A 25,760-nucleotide genomic window follows, 5' to 3' on the forward strand; every position below is an offset into this window, starting at 1 on the left:
CTGCTTGGAGTCTCTCCTTACTGCAATCTATCCTCCACTTAGATACTAATCTCCCTAAGAAAAGGTCTAATTGCATCTTGACTGAGACAAAGCAATGTCTTCTAGTATCTCTACATGTAGGCTAACCCTTTCATAATTAATTAATAACATAATTAACTGATATGGTTTTAGGTTGGAAATTCATTTTTCCTCACAACTATGCTCCCTCATGTTATAAATGGGAAAACCAAGAAATTTGCCTGCGGTCACACAATCTAATAAGAAGTGGAATTCAAGCCCAGTTCTTCTACTTCTAAGTTCAGCATTCTTTTTTCACTTTGACATGACTTATCATCTATTTAATTTAAGTATGTCATTGCTGCTATAGGCAACAAATATAGACTTAAAAGTTTTTATAACTAATGCTTTTAAGATCATTTTAAGAAAGTCTGAGAATGTTTTTTTTCCCATTTAAATTTTATAAAGCACAATATGCCAAATGATTATTGTATTTTATTTTCTTATTTTTTTATTCATATCTGTGATTTCACTGTTAAATCCTCCCTCCCCCAAAATGCAGACTGGCATCTGAATTTAAAAAATCAGAGTCAAAGATTTCTCTGGAAAACTGAGCATTGAGTGACTTGCCCAATCAGCCAGTATGTTAGAAGCAATATTTGAGCTCACGTCTTTTGACTCTCCCTCCACTAGTAGGCAAGCATAATATTTATTAAACAGTCATTATGTGCCATGCATGGCACTAGGACTTGGAGACACTAAGATGAAAATAGAACAGTTTCTGTCCTCAAGGCTTACCTTTTGTTTGGAGGGAAAAGATAAATTAAAATACATAAGTAGATACAGAATAAAGGGGAATTTCAGGGGAGATTATATTAGTAAGTAGAAGCAATCAAAAAAGACTTCTGGCCTTCTTTTGAAGTAAAGTAGAGGGTCTGTAGAGATGGAGGTGGAAGTGAAGGATTTCATTCAGGACCAAGACTTCCAAGACAAAGATGCCAAGCTTTTTGAGGAATAGCAAAAAGTCAACTTTGGCTGGCCAACAGAGCTAAAGGAGAGGAATAAGTCTAGAAAAGTACTTGAAGCAGAATGAGAAGGGCTGTTCTCGAAGTTTGTACTTGATTCTGGAGCCTGAAAAAGGAATGACATGGTCAGAGATGTGATTTAGGGAAATCATTTTGGCAGTTTGCAGAGATGAACTAGAGTGGAAAAGAGACTTGAAGGAGGAAGGCCAATTCAGAGACTACTGAAATAGTCTAGTAATAGGAGCCTGGACTACAGTAGAGAGAAGTGAATGGGAGAGACAGACAGACAGAAGAAATACTGACAAAACTTGGCAGGTAACAAGCTCTGTGGGGTTCTGAGGAGTGAGGTGTGGAGTGTGATTAGTGCTTAGAATTGAAGTGACTGGAAGGATAATAGTGTCCTCAATTGAAAAAGAGAAATTTGGTGGTTGAAATGGGTCTGGGGAAAAGATGAGATCTGTTTTGGGTATGTTGAGATTCAGGTGCTGACAGGACATCCAATTCCAGGGCAGTAGAAAGAATATTAATGTTATGTTTTAGAGCCCATTTAGTTACCCCAACTGAAATGCAAGACAATTCAAACACATTCAATTCACACTTTTATTAATTAAATTCATGAGGTAAAATTTAAAACTATTATAAATATTGTAATGTTTTATTTTACCTTAATTTTATAGCACACTAAAGAAAATGCAAAACTATCTAAATTAAAGCATTTTCTCCCTTTTAAATAGATCTGTAACTCTGAAGAACTATAAAAATATCATGAAAGCCATATTACATGTTAAAAAAAAATACCACTAGCAAGCCTTCACCAACTTAACAAATCTGCCATTAGAAAAAAAGAAAGCTCTGATACATTATACAGTTAATTCTGAAAAAAATATATAGTTGAAAATTAATATCTAGATGTTAACAAGAATACTTATCAGTCTATTAAAACTAGAATTTTAAAGCACAATTAAATAGTTTAAAATGACTTTTAAATGTACATCTTGAATGGAAAAGAAGTTACTTGATGATGTCATTAGTCTGTCCACTCTTTACATCCCCCAAATATAGAATACACTTAATAGGTGGGAATGTTAAAATAAAAAATTTGTTATCAATATACATAATTGAATCGTCTTTGTATGATCAATACTTCTAGGAAAACAAAGTCCTTTTATGTCAGCCATTAATAAGGAAATAGGAAAAAAAAGACAATCATGCGAATAGAGAAAAATACCGTGTTATATTTTACACTTAAGTCATTCAAGTGACTTATTTTTAAAGTTTGAAGTAGGAACTTCCAATTACGATTTAACTTAATTTCTTTCAAAGAGTAATTTCTAAATAGCTATTACATTGGAGGCTTACTGTAATGTAGTTTTCAGAATTAATGTTATGAGACTTTGGTCTTTCTGGGAACTAAAAATTCTTGGATGAGGTTCAAGACAGATCCATTTTACACATGATACCACAATACTATACTAGTCATGTTATAATAAGTCTTTAATATATTTTGAAAAATCAAATTTCCACCTTTCCAGCCTCTTTAATAAAGTTTACTAGAAAAAGGTAGTACTGTAAATTATTTCTGTCATTGAACATATGTTCCATAGAAATAATCTTCACATGTGATATTGATAACTTTTATAAAAACTCAAGTTTTTTTTAGTGTTATAATTCTTAGTGTTGGAGCTTTGTCACTCTAACAAATCCTAAATATATGTGTGTGTGTGTGTGTGTGTGTGTGTGTGTATGTATTTTTAAAAATTGAAAGGTAATCACCTCGTAATATTTTTAGAAAAAAGGATTATGGAAACAAAGCAAAGACAACTATAAAGGCTTAAAAAATTCAATAAGCTACAGTGGATTTGTTATTCAGCAACAAAAGTCCATTTTTAAAAAATTACACCCATGATTCTTCCCCATCAGAGAATGAATCTATAGTCTTTAGAAAACTCAAAGCACAAGAAGGCAAGATGTATTTAGAGTTCAGCAGAAGCATCACCAATGCAACTAAAAACAAAAAACCTAAAACCAACAATTTGTAGTTTTTACACACTCATGGTTAAAAAAATTAATGTCACATTTAACTTCTATAATTTGAGAATAATTCATTTTACAAGTTAAACAATGATTGTAAACTTTGTTTAAAAGACATATTAGATGGGAAAAATGTATCACATTTCTAAAACTACTGCTTAGCTTTTCAGAACACACAATATTAAAAGTTAATATAAAAATGCTGTAAGGCTTTAAGCAAGCTCAAAGTCTAGATAATAATTACATTTCTAGGAATATAGTTAGATGGCTGATTTCAACAAGGCAATTTCTATTATCAAATAAGTTACCTACAAGTATAAAAAATTTCTTGCGATAGAAAGAATGTATATAATATTTTAAATGTTGGTATATTTATATCTAGATCTTTCTGAGCTAAACTAAGAAAGCTGAAACAAAATAAGTTCTGCAATTTCCTCTGGCTTCATGAGTAAGATACATTGAATGCAATCCAAAAAATATTTCACTAACACAAATTTTAAAATCATATTCAAATCATATTCAGGCCTACTGCCTATGACAAATAGTTCAGCTTAAGAATCAATGAGTGGCAAATGAATAAGATATAATTAGATGATTTTAAGGGTCCCTTCCACTATTAAAATACTATTATTTTATTTCTTGTTTTTGAACAGTTGGATTGTACCTTAAAGAATTGCTAAGTGCAACTTTGGCTCTGAATTTAAGGGTATTTTAAAAATCCCATTTGTGGTTTTGTCACCTCTTCTAGTAAGTTCTTTACACTAACAGTGGTGATCATTAATAGCATTGGCACATAATGTACTCAGCTGACTGAGAGCAGTCTACTTTTCAGGATGGCTCAAGAGGTGTAAAGATTATCAGGAACTGATTGTTGTTTTCCAAAAAAACTCAGTCATTTATGTCAAAAAAAAAATGCTACCAGTTTCTTTTCAGTTACATTGGTCTATTTTTATAGGAAACCCAAATGAGAAGAAATATGGCACAAGAACAAGGCTATATCACTATAGCTTATTTATAAGAGTCATAGTGCCAAGGAGAAAATGTTAAATTTTCACCCAAATATTCAAAAAGGAAAAAAAAGAAATCTATAGTATAGCAGAGTCCAGCTACTCTATTTATTTTGAGATGTAATTTCAATTAGTAATAAGAAAAAACTTCTCCAGTGTTTTACGTTTTTGAACTACACTTAAACCTCCTTTGTGGCCTTAAAAATTAATGAAATTTTCTTGGTTAATAAAAAAATCTATTTATCTATTTTACCCTGATGCCTATGGCCAAAATATATCTAGCAACAATTTTCTTGATTTATATTAGTCATAAAAATAAAGACTATATTGTATTTTTTATAGACAATTTCTATTAGAAAACAATAGTTTAATGAAAACAATACAATGTTTCATATATGAGTGAATTGGTCTAGAGACAGGAGCATACAGTACTTGAAAACATACTGTGTCACACCATGACTAGGTTCTTTGCCTCACTGACACAATTTGAAGTTTATAACTTTTGGTTTTTATATCTTAGGAATTTTTGACTTGAAAAAAATTACTTTTTTGCTGTGTAAAGTCAGTAGGCTGTCCAATGAAAGATTAAGAATCTCTTCTTTTGGCCTGGATGATGTAGCCTTTTGATTTGATAATTCCTCTGCTTTTAACAATGACTGAATACCGAAGTACCCACAGGGGAACCCACTCATTTGCTCGGATGTCTGGGAGGCTCTCCTGAAGAGCTTCTTGGAAACTTGCTTCAGAAAGCAGTTCTAGGGAGAGAAATCATCACATGAGATCAATAATGATGTTTAAGCCCTTCCATCAAAAACATACACAAGCAGCAAAGACTTAAAATCTAAAATAAAAGTGAGTAAAGTTATGTCATCATAATGTCTATGATATTTATCAGAAACTTCTCATACAGAAATTCTTATGAAATACACATTATTGCTCTGGGCTGAAAGATCAAGATACAACTGACTATCAGAGATACCAATTTAAATGTGAAGTACCTAGTTCAGAAAGGAACATGTTATTAATCAATTAAGTGCACAGTAAGCACCTCAAATCTGTGCCAATCACTGTTAACTCTTAGCTATATTAAGAATGTAAAAGGTTCAGACATTTTACATTTATATAGGGCTTTCTATATTTTCATACTCATCACCATATTTAATCAACATGATAATCCTGAGGTAAAAAAGCTAAGGGAAATCCAACATCATGCCATCAGAGTGGAGGAGCCAAGATGCAAACCTGGCTTCTTCTCAGTGTATCACTAATGTCACTATATCATAGTGATTCCTATGACTTTTCTACTCAATCACTGACAAATCTTTGTAAAAAAAGGAGTTATCCTAACTAAAGAGACTGGAAACTTGCAATCAAAGGCCATTGGGAAAAACCTTATCTACCAGAGAAAAGAAAAAACATTGTAGCAAATCATCCATAGAAGAAAATTACTAATTCTGAGAGGGTTTGGATCATTTTGAAATACAGGAAAGAATCAGGGTGAAAGGATCCTACTCCCCCACCAGATAGGGCTATAATCTTATAAAAACAGATCACTACAACAGAATGTGAAATAAAATGAAAATAGACACTATCTGTCCACATTTGCCCAGGACCCTCAAATTAGTTATTTCTTCACAGTCAGACTTGGGTTTTCTAAATAAATGTGGCAGGAGGTATGGTGGCCCAACCTGAGACTGGGGCTAGATGCAATCATTCTTTCTGGCCTAAGGAACCTCTGGCAAATTCACCCACTCTCACTCTTGTTTTCCCATCTATGAAATGGGTTTAATTCCATCCATCTCCCAGGGATGTGGTGAAGAACATCATCCACAGATTTCTGAAAGTGATCTTAGAGATCTAGTTCAACTTCTTATTTTACAGATGAGGAAAATGAGAACCAAAGAGGACTTACTCAAGGTCATACAGAACTGGATTTGAATTCAGATCCTCTGATTTCAAGGCCAACAAGCTTTCCACTAGTTTATGCTGACTCTCTAGATTTTGTAATTTCTTAAGTGCTTTATAAATATCAAATGCGATTGTTATTACAAATAATTAGCAGTCGCATGATTAATTTAAAAATCACATACTTGACTCAAGTTTACATTTTGTTTTTTTGTATTTTCTTTTAAAGCAGAGAGGCCTTTCTAAAGTTGGGCTTTACTTATAATCATGAGCTTGTATTTTCCTGAAAACATGACCAATTAATGACAAAAGCAGTAAAAAATTCACTGTGGGTAATTAAGATTATTCTACAAGAATAAAGGTTCCAGACCAAAATGGTCTTTTGGGCCTTTTAATTTACTTTCCATATGGCTCACAACAATATAGTATACCCTCATTGAACTGAATCTCAAGACTCTAAAGACCATATTGTTTAGTAAGTTTATGAAATAATTATCTAGGGTCTCTTTCCCCAGAAGCTGTGATGTTATAAATATGGGAACTAAGCAAAATTATTTCAATCAAAGAGTTTATACTATTCATTAACCTAAGTGCTTCATTAACTCCTCAGGAATGACTAAAATAACTGACTTTGGCATTCATGTTAAGAGAAGAATTTCTCCACAATGGGTCAAAGTTTATTATGGATTTTTTTAAAGCAGTGCACCCAGAACTGACCTAGACAAAGTTCTCTAACTAAAGGTTTAGTATCAAAGCTATTAAGCTAAGTTCGTGAATGGTAATGACAGACAACACATTTATTCATTCAGACACAAATTAAACATTTATGTGCAAAGCATTATTCTAGCATACTGAGGGAGATGAAAAGATAAATAAGATATGTAATATTTTTCTCTAAAATGTAATATTCTCTGGGAGCAGCCTTCATTTCAGTAGAGTAATCACCACAAATGCAGCCAGGGATTAATGTCCAAATCCTATATTGTCTCCTTAGTTTTCTTCTAGTCCAGATCCTTTATTATCTCCTTCCTGGGGTTGGGCAGCTTTCTGGAGAGCTTTTCAGTCTGGCTTTGGTTCGAGAGCTTGAGCTCCTGCCTGCCGTCTCTGGCTTCTGAATCTCCCCAACTGAATCCTGGCTAAGGCTCCTAGCTTATATATTCTCTCTTAAAGGTGTGAATCTTGTAGAACTATAGTAAGTACTAAATACATGTACTGAACTAGAGAACTGTTAAGCACCATGCTAAATTAGATAACTATTGTCTCTATCAATTCCACTGACTTAGCACCTTGTTTCAAGTTCTGGCCCAAAACAAAGGTACCCAAGAGAATATTGTACACAGCAACAAGATTATATGATGATCAACTGCAATGGACTTGGCTTTTTTCAACAATGAGATGATTCAAGACAATTCTAATAGATTTGTGATGGAAAGTGCCATCCTCATCTAGGGAAAAACCTATGGAGACTGAATATGGACCAAAGCTTAGTATTTTCACCTTTTTTGTTGCTGTTTGCTTGTTCTTTTTTCTTTTTCTTGTGTCCCCCAGCCCCTTTTGATTTGACTTTTCTTGTGCAACATGAAAAACACAGAAATATTTAACTAAATAGGATTGCTTACTGTCTAGGGATGAGGGGAGGGATAGAAGAAGGGAGAAAAGTTTGGAACACAAGGATTTGCAAAGGTGAATGTTGAAGACTGTTTTTGCATGTATTTTGAAAAATAAAAAACTATTATAAAAAAATAAAATTTTCTTTGTTATGATTTTTAAAAAAAATAAGGTATCGCATAAAACAATCAACATTTTTTCCACATATTTGTTCACATACTTGTGTACATATTAAATACCTCTACATACATACATACACACACAAATGCCTACTCAAAAGAGTGATAGAAATTCTTCTAAGTATTTATTTTACCATAATAATGGAGTGGTAATTTAATCTAAATGTCAGAGAAAAATGTCACAGAGAAGCAAAGTACCAGCAAAAGCAGTGTTTGTTATTATTTGTATTATATTGAAAGGTCAACTTATTAAGTCTGATAAAACCTCTATAAAAATAACTCTCTAATAAACTACCTTTGCTTCCTTTAGAATTAAGTTTCCAATTTAGAGAAATAAGCATTAATATTTCTACACTAGCTGTTCTTTTCTTTTCTGGCTCATTTTATAGATGAAGAAAATGAGACAAATAGGATTAAATGACATGCCAAATATAGGCATGAGATAGATGTGAACTTAGGTTTTCCTGACTCCAGGCCTAGTATTGTATCCACTGTATTCAATAGAAATAAATAGATCTATATCTGTTTTGTGTTTATGTATACTGATTCTACTCATATAATATATATATGTATGTATCTTCAGATAGAGCTTTCTTCCTAAAAGGGGACACTTTGATGTTTTTCTATGTATTCCCTATTCTAGCAGTGTCTGGCATATAACAAGCACTTAATAAGTGCTTATTGAGTGATAATAATAAATATCATTTAATCTCAGAATATTATCCATAAGTATATTTAAAATTGATGAAATTAAATCCAATCATCACTCTCTTATACAGGAAGCTTGGGCTAACTTTTTTTGTTAAATGTATAATCATTTACAACATTTTCATATTAGTTATATTGTGAAAGAAAAATCTGAACAAAAGAGAAAAACTATAAGAAAGAAGGCAAATAAATAATAAAGGTGAAAATAAAATGCTTTGATCTGTATTCAGTCATCATAGCTCTTTTCTTGAATGCAGATATCATTTTCCATTTAAGTTAACTTGTAAACATTAATAAAACATTTATTCCCTTTTCCCACTTCCTTACAATAGTCCCTTTGAGTGCAAAGGGGATTTTTCTTAATTTGACTAATAATTGGTCTCATCAGTGATTTCACCAAAGTGGGCATATGTTCCATAATTGCAATTGGCAGTCCCTCTTCTTCTCTATATTTTTTGCCCTCATTGCTCCATAAATCCTCATTTCTCTTACATGATAGACCCATCTTCTCTTTTCTTATATAAAAGGTTATATCATTTTTCAATATAGTTTTTCTGTGGTAACATGCTATAGAGACTCCTTATGCCTAAACCATGCTCTTTTATTACTTATAATTGTCATGAAGATCCTTGGGGTTTTAAACATTTCCACAAAGTTTTCTTGTTGAATGAATGAAATGGAAGGAAAAAAAAAATTTACTAATTGCATAATATGTGCCACTTAGGGTGTTCTACACTTGAGGATACAAACACTGTCTCTCAAAGGAACACATAAAAGAATAATATTGATATACAACTATGAGAATATTCCAGGTTTTAGCTTCTTGTAACAAACATTTGAAAGCTATGCTATATGTTCTTATTCTAACTGCTAATCAAATTAATTTGCTTCATGTTGCCAACATTTTAAAAAAGGTGGATTATTTTCTTTCATTATCAGAATACCTTGATTGAAATGATATTTCAGATCAATAACTATAAAAATCTAATAATTCCAAGCAGAGAAGAGTGTGCAGTTACACATTACTCAAAATGATAGGTCATAAGTATTAAGTTTTCAATTGCTTAGTGATTAAATTGCAAGTACTTTCCCCAGATTACTCAGATATCCTGACACTTTCTTTAATAAGGCAGCACCTTGGTTCTCTGAAAATAATTGTTGCATTAAGTTAAACAAACATAATACTTTTCCAATTTTTGCATATATCAACAGATCAGACTTTTAGACTCTGCTCTACTTCTTTTCTTTCTGCTTATCCAGAAAGAAATGTGAGACTTTCTGAGAACAAGATTCAAAGGTACTTGAATTTTGAATTCACTCAGATAACCATTTCAGATCCCAGAGTTTCTTATCTATCACAGCACATGGTTAAAACCTAACAGGCTTTTTTGTATAGCTAAGAGATATTTTTGCCTATCTTTATAAATAGAAATACCAGGCTCACCTTTAGGATCATTATGCGTTAATAGTTGGATGTCAAACTCCTTAGCAAATGCTGTTAAATCAGGTGGCATCACACAGCAGGAGGCAAGATTAACTTGGTTACTATTTGGCTTTACCTACAAGTGAAAAGAATTTTCACTTAACTAAGATTTTCAAGACCAATCTTGAATTCTTAGAAATGTATAAGTTCCTGCTTTTAAACAAAACACTTTTCTAAGCACAGTTCCAATCAAGCTTTATTCAGAACCTAGTTCAAGGACACATGCATGTGTCACTGCTACTCATAAGAAAAATATATACATTACAAGGAAATCAAAACTCAATTGACAGGCACATTCAGTTTTTAAGGGAATTTTAAAGTTGTTTTATAAGCAAAGAACAGTTTTGTTACAGAATTTTATCATGAAATTCAGAGGTCACCACCACTATCTATGATTCATTGTAGAAGAATGTCACAGTAGCAAAAGAAGGAAGGAAGAACAATGATCAGGTTTTTCCAAAATTACTTTAAAATTTCACAAAAATTTATAAGTGATGCTGCAGAAAAATAAAAGGAATGACACTACTGTATTTTTCTACTGCTATAGTTACAAGGTCATTCTTCCACTTTGGGAGCTACTAAAGAAATTATTTCAACACTAAGTTTTCAAATGATGAAATTATGAATATATTCACTAGCCTATGTCAATGATAACTAAGTTAGGGTAAATGGCTAAGATAAGAAAAATGTTAAATATCCAATGCTAAAAATGCCTACTATAAGACTCACTTAACAGAATGCTGCATTTGCTTTAAAATATACAATATTCTAGTCTTAAAGACTAAGAGCAAAGCAAGGGGGAACATTTTAGGGAAGGAAGAGGATCAAATCCATAGAATCATATAAGGTGAGAGCTGGAAGGCACTGAAAAATCATCCAATCCAGTCTATTTCACCCTGGGGGAACTGATACCTGGCAAATGAAGTGGCTTTCCAAGGTCACCCAGGCATGAAGCAACAAAGCCACCATTTGAACTGAGGTCCTCTGCCTCTCAATTCAATCTTTCCATTGCACAACATGCACTATTTTGGTGATGGACACTTCCAGTGCTTGGGGCTCCCTGAGTCACAATAAGATTAAAATGCTTGAAAGGGGAAAGGATAGAGGTAAATAAGGGAGTAAAAATAGATGTGAGAGATAAAAACAAAACCTCTCTCTCCAACTCACATTTGCAGTAAAAGGATAATTCTATTAAGTAAGAATTTTAATAAATAATGCTATCAACAAAATTTTATTAAGGATATTCCCCCATTCTGGCAGACCAGTCTGATGTAACCCATACATAAAGGATACAATGTTTTGACCAGATAAGTAGCAAAGAACCAGTATCTTCTCATCTTTCTATGAATGTTTCAATGTACATTTAAAAATATTTTAATTTATTCAACTGAGGTTAATAACAAAATAATAATCCCTAATATTAATCAGAAATGCAAAGTTACTTTATTAAATTTCCCTTTTATATCTTAAAACTCTTACACTCAGAAAAATCTATAGATACTGAGTTCTATACTATGGGTAAAAGCAAAGACCTTAAAATCCTGTTTTCTAACAGTATTAATTTTTTACCTGTGCCCATTGGTACAGCTGCTCCAACTGGGCTTTGTCCAGGTCAGAGGTCCCTATGGCCACGACCTTTTTGTTTTGAACCAAGTTCTCTAGTTCTTCCCAATAAGGCTGCAGATGCTCCAAAGCAAGATTAACTCCATCTTCAACAGGGGGTGAAGCAATGATCACAGAATCCAGCTGAGCAATTCCCAGAGCAGAGCATGCTGACAGGAGAGCAGACAGAGCAGAATATTCAGACAGTTCTGGACCACACATTTGAAAGATGCATTTCCAATACTCTTGAAGCAGCTCCCAGGATCCTGTCCACACTCCAGGCCAGCTTCTGATCCAATTGTCTGTCTCTCCCCACACCCCTTCTTTTAATTTATCTCCTGTCTTGTTTTGTCTAGCAGAGAAGTGACTATTCCTTCCTCCCTGTACTTCCAGAGCACAAAGTCTTATGTGAGACCTCTAACTGTGAACAGTGTGGCCCCTTTCTTCTGCGCCTGAGACTCCTGCTGGGAAGTCTCCATTTCTTCACTGCTCTTGCTGTAAAGGTAGAAAGGAAAAAAAATCTACCTACGCCATGCTACCTCAAGTATATGCCTCTAAAGTTTCCTGGTTAATATTTTTAGATCCTTCCTTATCTAAAATTAAGACTCTGGTAAATGAATTTGCATTCTTGTACATTTATAGAAACAAGTAATTGACTTTCATAAAGCATAAGCATTTATCAGTATCAGCATGTTTTTAAACATGACTGCTCATTTTAAAGATGGAAAGTTAAAAATGATTTATTTCAGTTGTCAACAACAATACTTTTCCATTAGTTACAGGAAAAAAAATACATAACATTATATACCTAATACTAAAGTGACTACAGAGCTGCAAGGAGACGTTGTGGAAAACATTAGACAGGGTAAACTATAATTTTGTGCTATTTCTCAGATAACAATAAAATTAATAAAACACTACTAAAAATGATAACCTGGGTTCTAACACATTCAACAATGTACTTAGTTTAAGGCAAAGACTACTTTTAATGTACCAAAATAATCACCTATTATCAACCTTATATATTAGAATGACTCATACATCTTGTGTCTGAAATTTAAAGGAGTCTTTAAAACAGAAAATGATTTCTCATAAGATTAGTCTACTTTCTCTGATACCAACTAGTGACAATTTATAAGACTATATTAATATAAATTCCAATATTAAGGAAAAAAGCAGTCAGTTCTTGCTTACCCATTTCAACTGCACTTCTCATTGATGAAGAGTTTGATCCTACAATAAACAGTTTTGCTGGGCACCAAATAAAAACAAAACAAGTTGGTAAGTATTAACTTTTCAATGCTAAATATACATATATATATATATATACACAATACATTTTAAAGTACTCAAGAATTCTTCTGTTCTCACTTTTATCTGTTGAATTTAGCTCTCTAATTATAAAGTTTATGTCTATAACAATTCCTTAATGATATGCCATATTAGCAGAAATGTACTCATCAAAAAAGTATATTAATTGGAACAAGACAGATTAAGTAAACAGTTCAGATCATGAAACTTAAAAGAGTTTATTTGACAAGAATAGGAGATCCACAAGTTTCTATCAGTATGAATCTTTCTCATCAAACAAAATCTCAAGAAAATATTTCCTCTCCTTCTAAGAGAAGAACAGAAGAAAGGGAACCTGGCAGTCTGCCAAAGTGTTAATGTCCCCTTAGGTAAGAATGAGAATCGTTCCTGACCTACAGTCACCATCAGTGCCTTATGCCAGCCCAGGATAAAGAACTTGTTCACTCTTTGGGAAAGTCAGACAACTGGGTTTTCTTTTGTACTGGCCAAAAGAGGCTTTATTTACTGAAATACATGCAATTTTATTGACCACAAAATACCAGTATGTCATGGAGATAAATACTTTCTGGCCTCAAAAATAAATGCATTAATTTTTTTTTTAATAAAATGTTCCTTGTATATATTTTTTTTTTTTTTGGTATGCAGCTAAAGAGACTGCCTATCTTGCCTGTCCTATGATTCTGACCTTTAATGACCCATTCTCAGGAGTGAATACCCATAACCTCTCTAGGGAAGAAAATAGGAGGGGCAGCACCAATGCTGGACTGGCACCCATCAAATAAGTACAAAACATTCTCAAGCCTGTATAAACTTGATTATCTTGCACTCATTGTATTATTTTCTATTTCAATTATGTAGAAAAGCATTTTGAAATTGACTTTCAGTTTAGTTAAAAACAGGGAAGTTTGCTTATATGTTAGCCAGGAAAGAAGAAGCCTAGTCAGGTTTATTTGGAATTTAAGATTAAACTAGTAGTAATAAAGAAAAAAATAAATCCTTTGGAGGCAATGGTTTTTATTTTATGTAAAATGGCCACTATTTTCAGCCTACAAGATCCATTTCTTCAATAATATGCTCTACTTTAAGTAAATCTGATATGCAAAAATGTAAATTTATATAAGTGATCTATGGAGAAAAGAGAAAAAGAAGGAAAGAAAGGCAAGTGCTAGCCACCTTGTTATTAGATTTTATCCATTTCATTCTCCTTTGGGAACTTGTTACATCCAGGTTCCAGGTTCTTTAACATCCTCAAATCTCTTCCTTTCTATTAATCTTTAATCAGGTATAGGCCTTTCTAAATATGAAAAGGCTGAATGCTTTGCCCAACACTTAACCCAAGTATTCCTTCAAGTTACCATCCTAAAAGGAGGTTCTATCTACTGGCACCAATTCTCTCAAAAATGGTTAATGCAATATTCTCAAATTTTTTTCATATATTTGTCTCATTTCCCTAATTAGATTGTAAACTCTTTGATGGCAGAGATTATGTATACTCTTAATGTGCCTAACAACATTATATACAAATTAGACATCTGACATTTGATTAAAAAATTAAATGAATGAGGATTCACTACAAGATTATTTTAAATAATGACTAACTCTTCCATATTTGAAGTATTCAGTTTATTATAATTCAACTCATACAACTTTCCAAGAACATATTACTACATGCTCAGCCTTCTTCTCATGACCCTATCAGAATCTTTTCCCTTTTCAGGATTGTTATCTGAAAGAGTTAAGAGGAAATGAATATGATGAGCATCTAAGAGTCAAGCACAAGGGCTAATAATTAGAGAGAATTTACTAACCTAGGCCTGCTCAGACTGGATCCTGGAATTCTTACATTTTATTAAACTGGGAGCTTCACTTCTTGGCTGAGCATTCATAAGGATAATCAATGCTGACTCCAACTTACTTGTCCAGCCCGGTCACCTGACTTTCCTACAAACATTTTATCTGTTTCAGTGAAACCCAATGTTTAATCTCATTTCCCGTTCTCTCAGACATCGGCATATCCTATCTGTCACTAATCCTCTCTTCAGAGGCCCAGTTTAGGGGCTACAAAATTTTCCTTGAGCTTCTGCCTCTCATCTCCCAAAGCTGGGAAGCTATGCTCACTTCCTCAATTGCATCATGTTGGATTATGTTGCAGACTCAACCATCCAGCTAGACTATAAGCTCCCTAAGGAACTGTCACTTCCCATCTTTGTAGCACACTGCACACAGTAGGTACTTAATAAGTGTTCAATTGAAGCAATAGAGCATGTACAAAAAGGATGCTCACTGTATTACAATCCTATATAATATAGCTACAACAATGATGTAATGAGAATGTCTCTAAGGGGAGGAATTTTCAACCAAAGCTCTCCTTTCCACAGCACCAGCAGCCTTACTGCTTTCCTTGCCTTGCCACTGTGGCTTTTTGGAAGCAAGAAGGGACTTTTGCAGCAGATGCTTCCATGTTAACAGCGAAAAGCAGAAAAATGAAAAGAGAAGAACCTATATTAAGTAGAAGTCTATTCATCCTTCATGTAATTGCCAGAGGAACATTCCTAACCCATAGGTCTCCTTTGGCATTCCACAGCTCAGAAAGCTTCAGTGGCTCTCTATTGCCTGGTGAGTAAAATCCCAGAGACCTCTGCTTGCATCTGAAAACTCTTCACAACCTGGCAGTTCAATTTCCCTTTAACTCTGACTTTGGGATTTCCTCCCAATGAAGGAAACTCCCTCTACCAATGTAGCTTGCACCTGTTCTCCTTTAAGAACTGAGAAGCTAAGAGTTTTGGCTCAGGACTGCAGAGCTAGGAGGGGTCAGGGGTGGATTCGAACCGAGATTTTCCTGGCTTTGAGGACGTTCTCTCCACTATGCCATTCTGTCACTGTCAGGGCAGAGGGACAAAAGTTCTGTTTGGTAAAAAAAAAAAAAAGGCAGCTGCAATCAAGAGAAGCTTCCTTAACTATGTGTTCCCTTCATCAATGGGTCTAGAGAGCAAGGAAGCATTGCTGTAAAAGTCTCCCCCCCCCCCCAAGTTGTCCTCTACCTGACTGCCTCTGTGACTTTCCTTAAGGCCAGGTCTGATATCAAGCTACTCTCCTACACAATCACTCCTGTGGCCACCAGGATGAACTAACAGCTCTTCTACTTGGCTTTTAAAAACTTTCACAGAGTGGCTCAAAGCTATCTTTGCAGCTTCATCCTAAACTATTAGTCTCCTATTCATCCCCTGGGGTCCATTCAAAGGACCTGCTCCCTGTTTCTCAGATACCATCCTCTATCTCCTCTGTGCCTTTGTCCAGATCATCTTCCATGCTCCTTCAACCCCAGCCCCTCAGAGAATCATCTAAGACAAACTTCAAGTCCCCAGTACCCTTCTCTGGCCCCCAGATCACCCTGCATTTATTCTGTATATACAGACAGCTACAAGTCTCCTCCAATACAATAGTCCTTTGATACCAGAGATTGGTTCATTTTGGGGCTTTGCATTTCCAGTTTCTGGGCCCGAGGGTACAGAGTAGGCATTCAATAAATGATTATTGTGTTGTGCCACAGTCTCCTCTAACTGTCCTGCCTCAGTTTCCTTGAATTGTCCTGCCTCAATTTCCTTGAATTGTTCTGCCTCAATCCCTTGGTTGCAACCACCCTTTTCTGCTCATTAGAACTGAGATAATTAGGGCTATGAGATCTGGCATTCCAAAAGATAAAACTCCAGATGTCCTATCTCAGGTACCTAATTGGTTTCTCTAAGTCCCAGACTTCCTGGCTCTAGTTGGACACCTCCTAAGTCCACCCAATTTGTCTGAATTTATGGTCCTATCCCCAACTTGTCAGAACTGGATTGACCGTCTCTTCTTAGAGATTCCTGTTCATTAGAGTTTGGACTCCACTACCCACCTCCTGACTCTGTCTATCTACTGGAGCTTAGAGCCATATATAGAGAACTCACATTTGCTGCTGGATGCTTTGGACATTAGCCCTGGGGGCAACATGCCCCCAGCACAATCTCTCCCTCTTAAATAAAATATTAAAAACTCTCTAATCTCTATTTTGCCTCAGTTTCTCTCACATTTGAATAATTTTAATTCATGAATTAAAGGACAGTTTACCTGTCCAAACTGTAGATAGATGGGTAAGAGATAAAGCCAGAAGAGTAGATTCCTAACAAATCAATTAAAAAGTATTTATAAAGCATATATTACCAGATGTATTTAAATATATCTGTTAAGTCACTTCACTTCTCTGTACCTCAGTTTTCTCAAATGAGGAGGTTATACTTAATACCTACAAGATCGCCAATTCCAAATCTATGTAAGGTGCATCTGTCAGTGCATAAAAACCCCATCCCCAAATCCTGAATGGAATTCTTATTCCCCAATAGTATCCCAACAAGGATAGGAAGAGCGGATACATCTCCTCTAAAAAGGGAACAATGAGGTTTCTATTTTACTCTTTTACTTCTTCTGCTCCAACTTCTGCTTACCTAATTATCTAGTGCCAAGGACATGAAGAAGCACCATAAAAAAATTATAGAACTGAGATTCATCCCTATGACTGTATAGAGCATCCCATACTTTAGTTTCACATGTGATACCTGACTGATATACAATTGATTTTTTAAGCTTTGAATAATTAGATTTATTCCATTTCTACCTACTATTGCACAACTTCTCCATTCACTTGAATCATCCACAGGTGTGGACTGAGTCACATTCTACTAAGGAAGCAGTATAGGTTCATTCTGCTCCTGACAAAGATCTGGATACTACATTCATTGTATAAATAACACTGGATTTTAAAGACTGAACTTTACCAGAAACTTTCATTTCTTCTCTTTCATCAGGATTTATCTTTTCTACTGCATGAGCTACAGTACATTCCAAGACATCTGGCAGCTCCTATAATAAAGAGATAAGGTTTAAGAGTAGAGTACGTAAGATAATTATTAGTGAGTAATTATGTTTTTCTCCTTAATTTGTTATTGTTCAGTCATCTCAACTCTTTATAACTCCTTTGGGGCTTTTTTGGCAAAGATACTGGAATGGTCTCCAGCTCATTTTACAGAAGTGGAACAAACAGGGTTAAGTGACTTGCCCAGGGTCACACAGCTAGTAAGGGTCTGAAGTTACATTTCAACTCAGATTTTCCTGACTCCAAGCCTGGGACTCTATCCACTGTGCCTCCTAGTTGCCCTTTCCTTCTTAAAGCTAACTGCTTTTGAATCAAGGCAACCATAAGCAAATATTATATCAGAATATAATGAAAACAATGGAAAATTTTGCTAAAGAGTAATACTTGCCTAAAAAAAAACCATAAGCAAAAAAATAGTACTTCAAAAATTAAAAAAAAAAGAGAAACTTTTAAACAAATTTATTAGTAGTAGTATTATTATTTTCATCATATAACTGATAAAAAGTTCTATTGTGCCTCCAATACTACTCCACAAAATTTCATATTAAACTATAATTATAAAAGAATTCCAATGAAATTTAAATTTTATGAGATGACAGTAATAAATGGTTGGTAAATATGGATTTAATATACTTAATTTACACTTGTAATATTTCTTCTCTGAAGATTTCTTGCATGGAGACTTTTTGCAAATCATCATAGAATTATCAAATTTCAAAGTTCGAAAGCATCTCTAAAGGCATCTGGTTTAGCCTGTTAACTAGTAAAGTAGAGCATTGCACAACATACTTGCAAAGGCTGGGCTGGAAGGGAAATGGAGTCTACCACTCTGCAAGGTCCCCCACTTCCCTTTTAGATAGAAAGTTGTTTTTTTCCCCCCAAATCAAAATTAGCCTTTACAATTTCTAACTTTCCTCTTAGTTCTACCTTCTAAAACCAAGAAAACCCAATGTGATTCTTCTCTTACACCAATACCAATCTTTCAAATACTCAGACAGCCACCAAGTCGTTTCCCTTCCAGACCAAGCATCCCCAGTTCCTTCAACTGACTTCTACATGTTATTGAGGTTCTTTGCTAACCTGCCTGCTCTCTCTCAGATGCACTCCAGATCATCAGTGCTCCTCCCAAAATAAGATACCCAGAGTGAACCTGAACTTCAAGATAGGGCCCATTCAAAGTCTTGTCTTTCCTAGGATGGCCTAAGATTTAGATCCACCTTACAGATTGAACAGAAAACAGATTTTTTTAAACGATTTTTAAAAAACGATTAATAGTGTTTAATTAATGGCATAACTAGGAGTAATCAGTAGAAATATATGCAGTTACTGATAAATCCTTCTGGCTCACGGTCCATTCATTTCCTCCTCTATACCTATTATAATTTCTGGCTGTGGTCGGTAAACTAGCACAATGTTTAAAAATGACGATATAAAGAATATTCCAAGTCTTAATGCCATTTTAGATTTGAAAAACTTAAAATTGGAATACCATCTAAACCAATATCTACAAATATTTACATTAAAAAACACATTAAATATAAAAATTATGACATCTTCATCACTTTCTCTCTCTGACTGTCTCTCTCTTGTCATTTTAAACATTTCCACCAAAAGTTAGCTTATGGACCATTAGTTATTCAAAGATCTCAATTTCTGTGTCGCAATTTCTGAGACACAAAAGTGTCATGTTATAGTATTTAGGAGAAGCTGCCTCAGGGCCAAGAATACTTTGATTCAAGAACCACCTTTGACTGATGTGACTCTGCTCCAGAAAATGCTTTAAAACTATCAGCTGTAGAGCAGATGCCAACCTGCATTCATAGGGAAGGTTTCCTTACTTAATAATTCTCTATGGCAAATAAATTGCAGTTACATTCTCCTCTCCTATATGTATAAATACACATAAATGCATGCATATGTATATGTATAAATATGTATATATATACATATATATATACATTTTATATTAAATAAAACTATCATTAGATCATTAAAATTTTATTAGGGACAGTTCTATTTTGACGTTAGTGCTAGTAGAATGTTTCTTTTGATCAGTTGTTCTTTTGATCCCTGGTAATTCAATGAAAACAAATCTCCATTTATCAATTGGAATTTTTATGTTAGTCCATTATGTCTTGCTCACAAAAATGAAGACTTTTTCTGGAAAAGACATAATTAACTTTATGCTTATTTCTCTACTGATATGAACAATTCCAGCACTAATATTCAATTACTTACATATATTTAAACTTTAAAGAAAATCATCATTTCACTTACACGAACTAAATCAGGGCTGATTTGGGAGCTCCATTCATTCAGGGTTTTCTGAATACAATCTCGTAGCTGAAAAATAATAATTATAATTATTATTCCATATTTAAATAAAGAGATAAATCAGCTATCAGACAGTCCAATATTATGTCTCGGAACAGGCCTTACAAGCTCTGACTTCAAGACCTGACAGCCACATCCTGACTGTGTAAGGTTAGTGCCCCAGATAATTATTGAAAACCACTGTCTGAACAATAGTCTCTTGTCCACAAATAGTTTCTGTCCCTAATCTGGACAGAAAAAGAACAAGCTAATTAATAAAAATGATTAATAAAAAGCAATCACAAGTTCAGAGCTGGGGGCAGCTAGGTGCAGCCTTGAATTCAGGAGGACCCAAGTTCAAATCTGAACTCAGACACTTAACATTTCCTAACTGTGTGACCCTGGGCAAGTCACTTAACCGCAAGTGCCTCAGCAAAAAAAAAAAAAAAAAGTTCAGGCTTCATGTTATCCAAAGGGTCAAATCTATACCTATTTTCCATTTTAGAGCTGAAGTTGAGGCCATTTTATTTTTAAAAATTAAACAGTACCAGTTAAAATATCTAAAATTTGTAAGTTCATTCAATATATAAAGGCATTCAAGCAGAATACCGTTTTAAAGGGCAATGTCTTAAACACTTCAAAATTATATAATCTTAGAACTAGAAGAAGAAAACTTAGTTAAATCATGCCTTTCTGGTTTGGTAGAGAAATATCTAAAATGCAAGAATCAGTTTGAATAATATCTAGTAATTAGTATGAGTTATTCACTGAGAATTGGGAAAGCATCTCAAGCAATTATTGAACAGCCATAACAAAAATCACAGACTCCTATGTAATGTTCCTACTGCTGCCCCAAAATAGATATAACAAGCAAGAAAAATAATGGATTTCAAATTCCCCAAGGGCGATGACAACGTCCTGTTCATTTCTGTAATCTGCCCAATGACTTCTAGCATGGTGATTAGAATATAGAAGGCTTGAACAACTGTTATGAGTAATTAGATTCAAGGTTCAGAATTAGAAACATCCTTTCTGCTAGGAATAGGACAGCATGGACCATGGGCTTCTTCTCTCATTATCTGGACTGAGATTGCATATGACCAAAATCTTGGTTTCTATTACACAACTTCCTAATGTTTTACAAAAAGAGGTTTATTTATTATCAATTTTAAAAAACAAATATAATTTATTGGTTTGTCAACCACTATACTTTTTGGAGAGAGATATATATGCTCATCTGTAGATATTCTTTGTGGACCATGATGCAGTAAAAAAGTGTATGGGTGTTCAATTCTTTTGTGGCCTTGTGCCTCTATTTTCTCATTTGCAAATAAAGAGAATGGATTAAATGATGTATAAGGTTCCTCTTCCAATTCTAAATCCATGAACTTATAATAAAAATTCATGAGATACATACATGATTTTTCTGGAGAGTACTGATTATGCTAGGAACTGTGTTATAACATGAGCTAAAACAGGTAAAACCTAGTCCCTGTTCAAAACGGAGCTCCCAGACTAATGAAACTGCAGAGCTAAAAGTCTCCAACCTTTCCATGAAGAGCACTTCCACTGGTGGAGGTCCAAGTCATTTGGATTTTCCTTGTAAGTTTTTTCAGGTGAGGAGGGTAGTGAGTTATATGTCCATTATCTAAGGACCTACCTGGCTAAATTCAGGTAGGCTTAGCATAGAGAAAGCTGGCCGCAGGTAAAGTTCCACGCCCCCCCCCAAAATAACATAAAAAACATGTCTGTTAAATGTGGAAATTGAATCAGGGATCTTTTGAAGTATAAATTAATGGTATGCTTTAACTGATCAAATTCCATTTCAACAAAAAAAAATAGATAAAAAAGATTTCAAAGTCCTACATATTCATGGTCCACTTATTTCATATAATATTTGATAAAATTCAACTTTAGTAAAGCAAAAGAAAACAAAAGTGCTCTGAACTTTATGGTAAAGGGACTTACAGGGTAACTTTTTTCATCCAAAGATCTCATAACAATTTTCATATGCAGATCAGTGTGGAAAGAATGAATGTATTTACTGAATCTAGAGGTGCACATTCATTAAAAAAAAAAAAAAAGCAACTATTGAGATGAAGGTATATTGGTTATGATAGAATGTGGACACACAAAAAAAGTACAGGTTTTGATTACTTATGTCTATTAAAGCTACATCTAAAAGATCTTGTTTGTAAAAGTGCACTGATTACTAACACTAAGCTTAGCTGGACTCAGACTCAGAACAAATGGGAAGTACAGTAGTTTAAAAATCAATCATTTTTGGCAGGTGTCCTTTTGCAATACCCAGGACATACCTCACAGAATTATATAATCATACAAGAAATAGCATGTTATGAAATGTATTTCCTTTCTTGTTAACAAGGCAATAAGGGCTTATATGTAAATTTAACACTCTTTTGCACTCTTTAACATATTCATGGTAAAATTTTAAAATATGTACTAAACCCCTCAATATGTATCTAAGTCAGCCACTAGGTGGCACAGTGGACAGAGTGCTGGGCCCAAAGTCCAGAAGATTTTGAGTTCAAATGTGAGCTCAGATACTTTTTTTGTTGTGTGATCCCCTGGGCAAGTCACTTATCCCTGGTTTGCCTTAATTTTTCACCTGTAAAATGAGTGGAGAAGAAAATGGCCAACCTTTCCAGTATCTTTGCCTAGGAAAAGCCAAATGGAGTCAAGAAGAGTGGGGCATAACTGAAATGACTTAACAATAACAATGTACCTAAGCTCCTTCCTCCAGGGAATATAAGCTAATTTTATAGTCAGTCCAAGCAAAACATAATTAGAAAGGTAAATTTATTACAAGAGAATATACTGTATTTAGAAGAGCCAGACTTTCCAGCTCCTGCCTGACTCAGGGTCTTCCATCTTTCCTAATGCAAAATGACTCCCACCTGGGCCAGGTCCTGGCCCTGGCAATATCCACTTTCTGCTAATTTGACCTCAGGGGTTCTGTCGCCTGCTGGGCCTGGGCCTTGAGGGATGAAGAAAGCTGGTATGGAAAGGAAAGAGTCTTCTTTGTTCTTTGAAACAAGTTCAACTTTCAACTGCTGCTAAACCCTCTTCTGCCTAAGCTTCCCCATCTGATTCTGGACTTACTACACTGCTTCCACATAGATCTCCAAGTCTCTTTGGGAAGAGGGTGATGCTTTCCACTTAATAATAAATATTCTTAACACCTGGTCCCATCCTTTAAGTCCAGGTCATTCAGAACTCCTCATCCAAACCTCCATTCCCCAACCCTAGCTTCCCAATTTCTTATTCACATCCATTCAAATTTCACCACAAAATCTCAACCAAAAATGTCCCAGCCCTTCCACTATTCCCTCTGGAATGCCTATTCCACAGGCAACAAATTTCCCTTTATCCTTAAATCTTGTTATGGAAACAGTCTTTTTGATCACCCGTCCAGTCCTGCCTGCACCTCTATTCATTCTCCTCAGTTCACTGATCAAGACATAGGAGTTGGAATGCTCCTTGCTTGTCTTTCAGACATCTGGAACTGGATGTCCAGTAAACATCTTAAACTTAACATGTCCAGTGGAACTCATTACCTTTCCCCTAAACTCTCCCTGACTCTTCCCGTCCCACTTATTGTAGAGAACACCCCCATTCTCCCAGTCTCTAAGGTCTGAAACCTGAAGTTGTCTTGGATTCCTCACTCTCAGCTCTCTTCCCCATATCCAATCTGTTACCAAGTCCTGTCGAATTCACCTTTGCAAGATCTCTCTTCTGAACTTGTCACCCCTCCAGTAAAGACCCTCACTGTAGAGGACCAAGTGTTCTTGAAACAAGTAATCTTACAACAAGGTGTTAACTCAATGGAATTAAGATAATGATTCTCTCATGTACTTAGTACTTAGTATAGTTCTATAAATTGCCACCTATTCTACAAGATTGACACCTATGATGATGTTTTTACAATATAGTATATAAGAGCTAAGAGATCTGGGAGGGGAAACAGACTCGGAGATAGACAGAGGACTAGAGGCTGGAGCTCAAGCTCTTGGAATCAGACATAGACTGGAGGACAGATTTGAAGACAGAGACCCTTGTGGTGGCTGGCCTGTCCTCCTTCACAGTCTGTCTCCTTCCCCTGGGGTTGGACTAGCTTTCTGGGGTATCTTCAAATGGGCCTTGGTCTTCTTACTGGAGAAGTGAAGGAGGACAGGACAGCCACCACAAGGGTCTCTGTCTTCAAATCTGTCCTCCAGTCTTCCCCTAGGTCTAACTCTGACCTCTTAAATACTCCATTACAATTAAATCCAAGAGTATAAGCCAATTATTAGGGAACCATTATTTGTTGTAAGATTAAATCAATCATAAATGGTCAAAGGATATGAACAGACAATTCTCAGATGAAGAAATTGAAACTATTTCTAGCCATATGAAAAGATGCTCCAAGCTCCAAGTTATTAATCAGAGAAATGCACATTAAGACAACTCTGAGTTACCACTACACACTTGTCAAATTGGCTAGGATGACAGGAAAAGATAATGCACAATGTTGGAGGGGATGTGGGAAAACTGGGACACTGATACATTGTTGGTGGAATTGTGAATACATCCAGCCATTCTGGAGAGTGATTTAGAACTATGCTCAAAGAGTTATCAAACTGTGCATACCCTTTGATCCAGCAGTGCTGCTATTGGCCTTATATCCCAAAGAAATACTAAAGAGGGGAAAGGGACCTGTATGTACCAAAATGTTTGTGGCAGCCCTCTTTGTGGTGGCCAGAAACTGGAAACTGAGTGGATGCCCATCAACTGGAGAATGGCTGAATAAATTGTGGTATATGGATATTATGGAATATTATTGTCCTGTAAGAAATGACCAACAGGATGATTTCAGAAAGGCCTGGAGAGACTTACATGAACTGATGCTGAGTGAAATGAGCAGGACCAGGAGATCATTATATACTTCAACAAAAACACTATATGATGATCAATTCTGATAGAAGTGGCCATTTTCAACAATGAGATGAACCAAATCAGTTCCAAAAGAGCAGTAATGAACTGAACCAGCTACACCCAGCGAAAGAACTCTGGGAGATGATTATGAACCACTACATAGCATTTCTACTACCTCTATTTGTGTCCACTTGCATTTTTGATTCCCTTCACAGGCTAATTGTACACTATTTCAAAGTCTGATTCTTTTTGTACAGCAAAACAACTGTATGGACTTGTATACATATATTGTATTTAACTTATACTTTAAGATATTTAACATGTATCGGTTAACCTGCCATCTGGGGGAAGGGGTGGGGGGAAGGAGGGGAAAAGTTGAAACAAAAGGTTTTGCAATTGTCAATGCTGGAAAATTACGTATGCATAAAAGTTTTGTAAACTAAAAAACTATTAATCACCATGTTAAACTAGATAACCATTGTCTCATCAATTCCACTGAGTTAACACCTTGTTGTAAGAATCCTTGCCTAAATATATTTCTCCAGAGTTCTGGCCCATAACACTTTCCCACCTCAAAACTGGAATACTGCAAAGCCTGAAGGTGGGTCTACCTGCTTGGAGTCTCTCCTTACTGCAATCTATCCTCCACTTAGATACTAATCTCCCTAAGAAAAGGTCTGATGGTACTCCCCTACTTAATAATCTCCAGTAAGATCCAAAGGTTTTCCTAACCTGCCTCCTCCAACTTTT

At 34.9% G+C, this 25,760-nt stretch overlaps 1 protein-coding gene across 2 annotated transcripts in view; it reads right to left on the reverse strand.

The window, feature by feature from the left end:
* Positions 1-490: 490 nt before the first annotated feature.
* LOC141539659 (glutamate--cysteine ligase regulatory subunit) overlaps positions 491-25,760 on the reverse strand; it is a 40,094-nt gene continuing 14,824 nt past the window's right edge. The window contains exons 4-8 of one of the 2 annotated variants that reach the window (XM_074262730.1): positions 12,740-12,796; positions 11,513-11,715; positions 9,905-10,019; positions 4,606-4,815; positions 491-1,128 (exon numbers count right to left, since the gene is read on the reverse strand). In XM_074262730.1, the coding sequence (XP_074118831.1) occupies positions 4,646-4,815; positions 9,905-10,019; positions 11,513-11,715; positions 12,740-12,796 (545 nt within the window). In that variant the 3' untranslated portion in view covers positions 491-1,128; positions 4,606-4,645. Of the gene's footprint in view, positions 1,129-1,608; positions 4,816-9,904; positions 10,020-11,512; positions 11,716-12,739; positions 12,797-25,760 lie in introns of those variants that run through there. The other variant, XM_074262729.1, reaches the window with a different exon arrangement.

The sequence above is a fragment of the Sminthopsis crassicaudata genome, chromosome 4 (assembly GCF_048593235.1).
Source record: "Sminthopsis crassicaudata isolate SCR6 chromosome 4, ASM4859323v1, whole genome shotgun sequence".
NCBI classification, from domain to species: domain Eukaryota; kingdom Metazoa; phylum Chordata; class Mammalia; order Dasyuromorphia; family Dasyuridae; genus Sminthopsis; species Sminthopsis crassicaudata.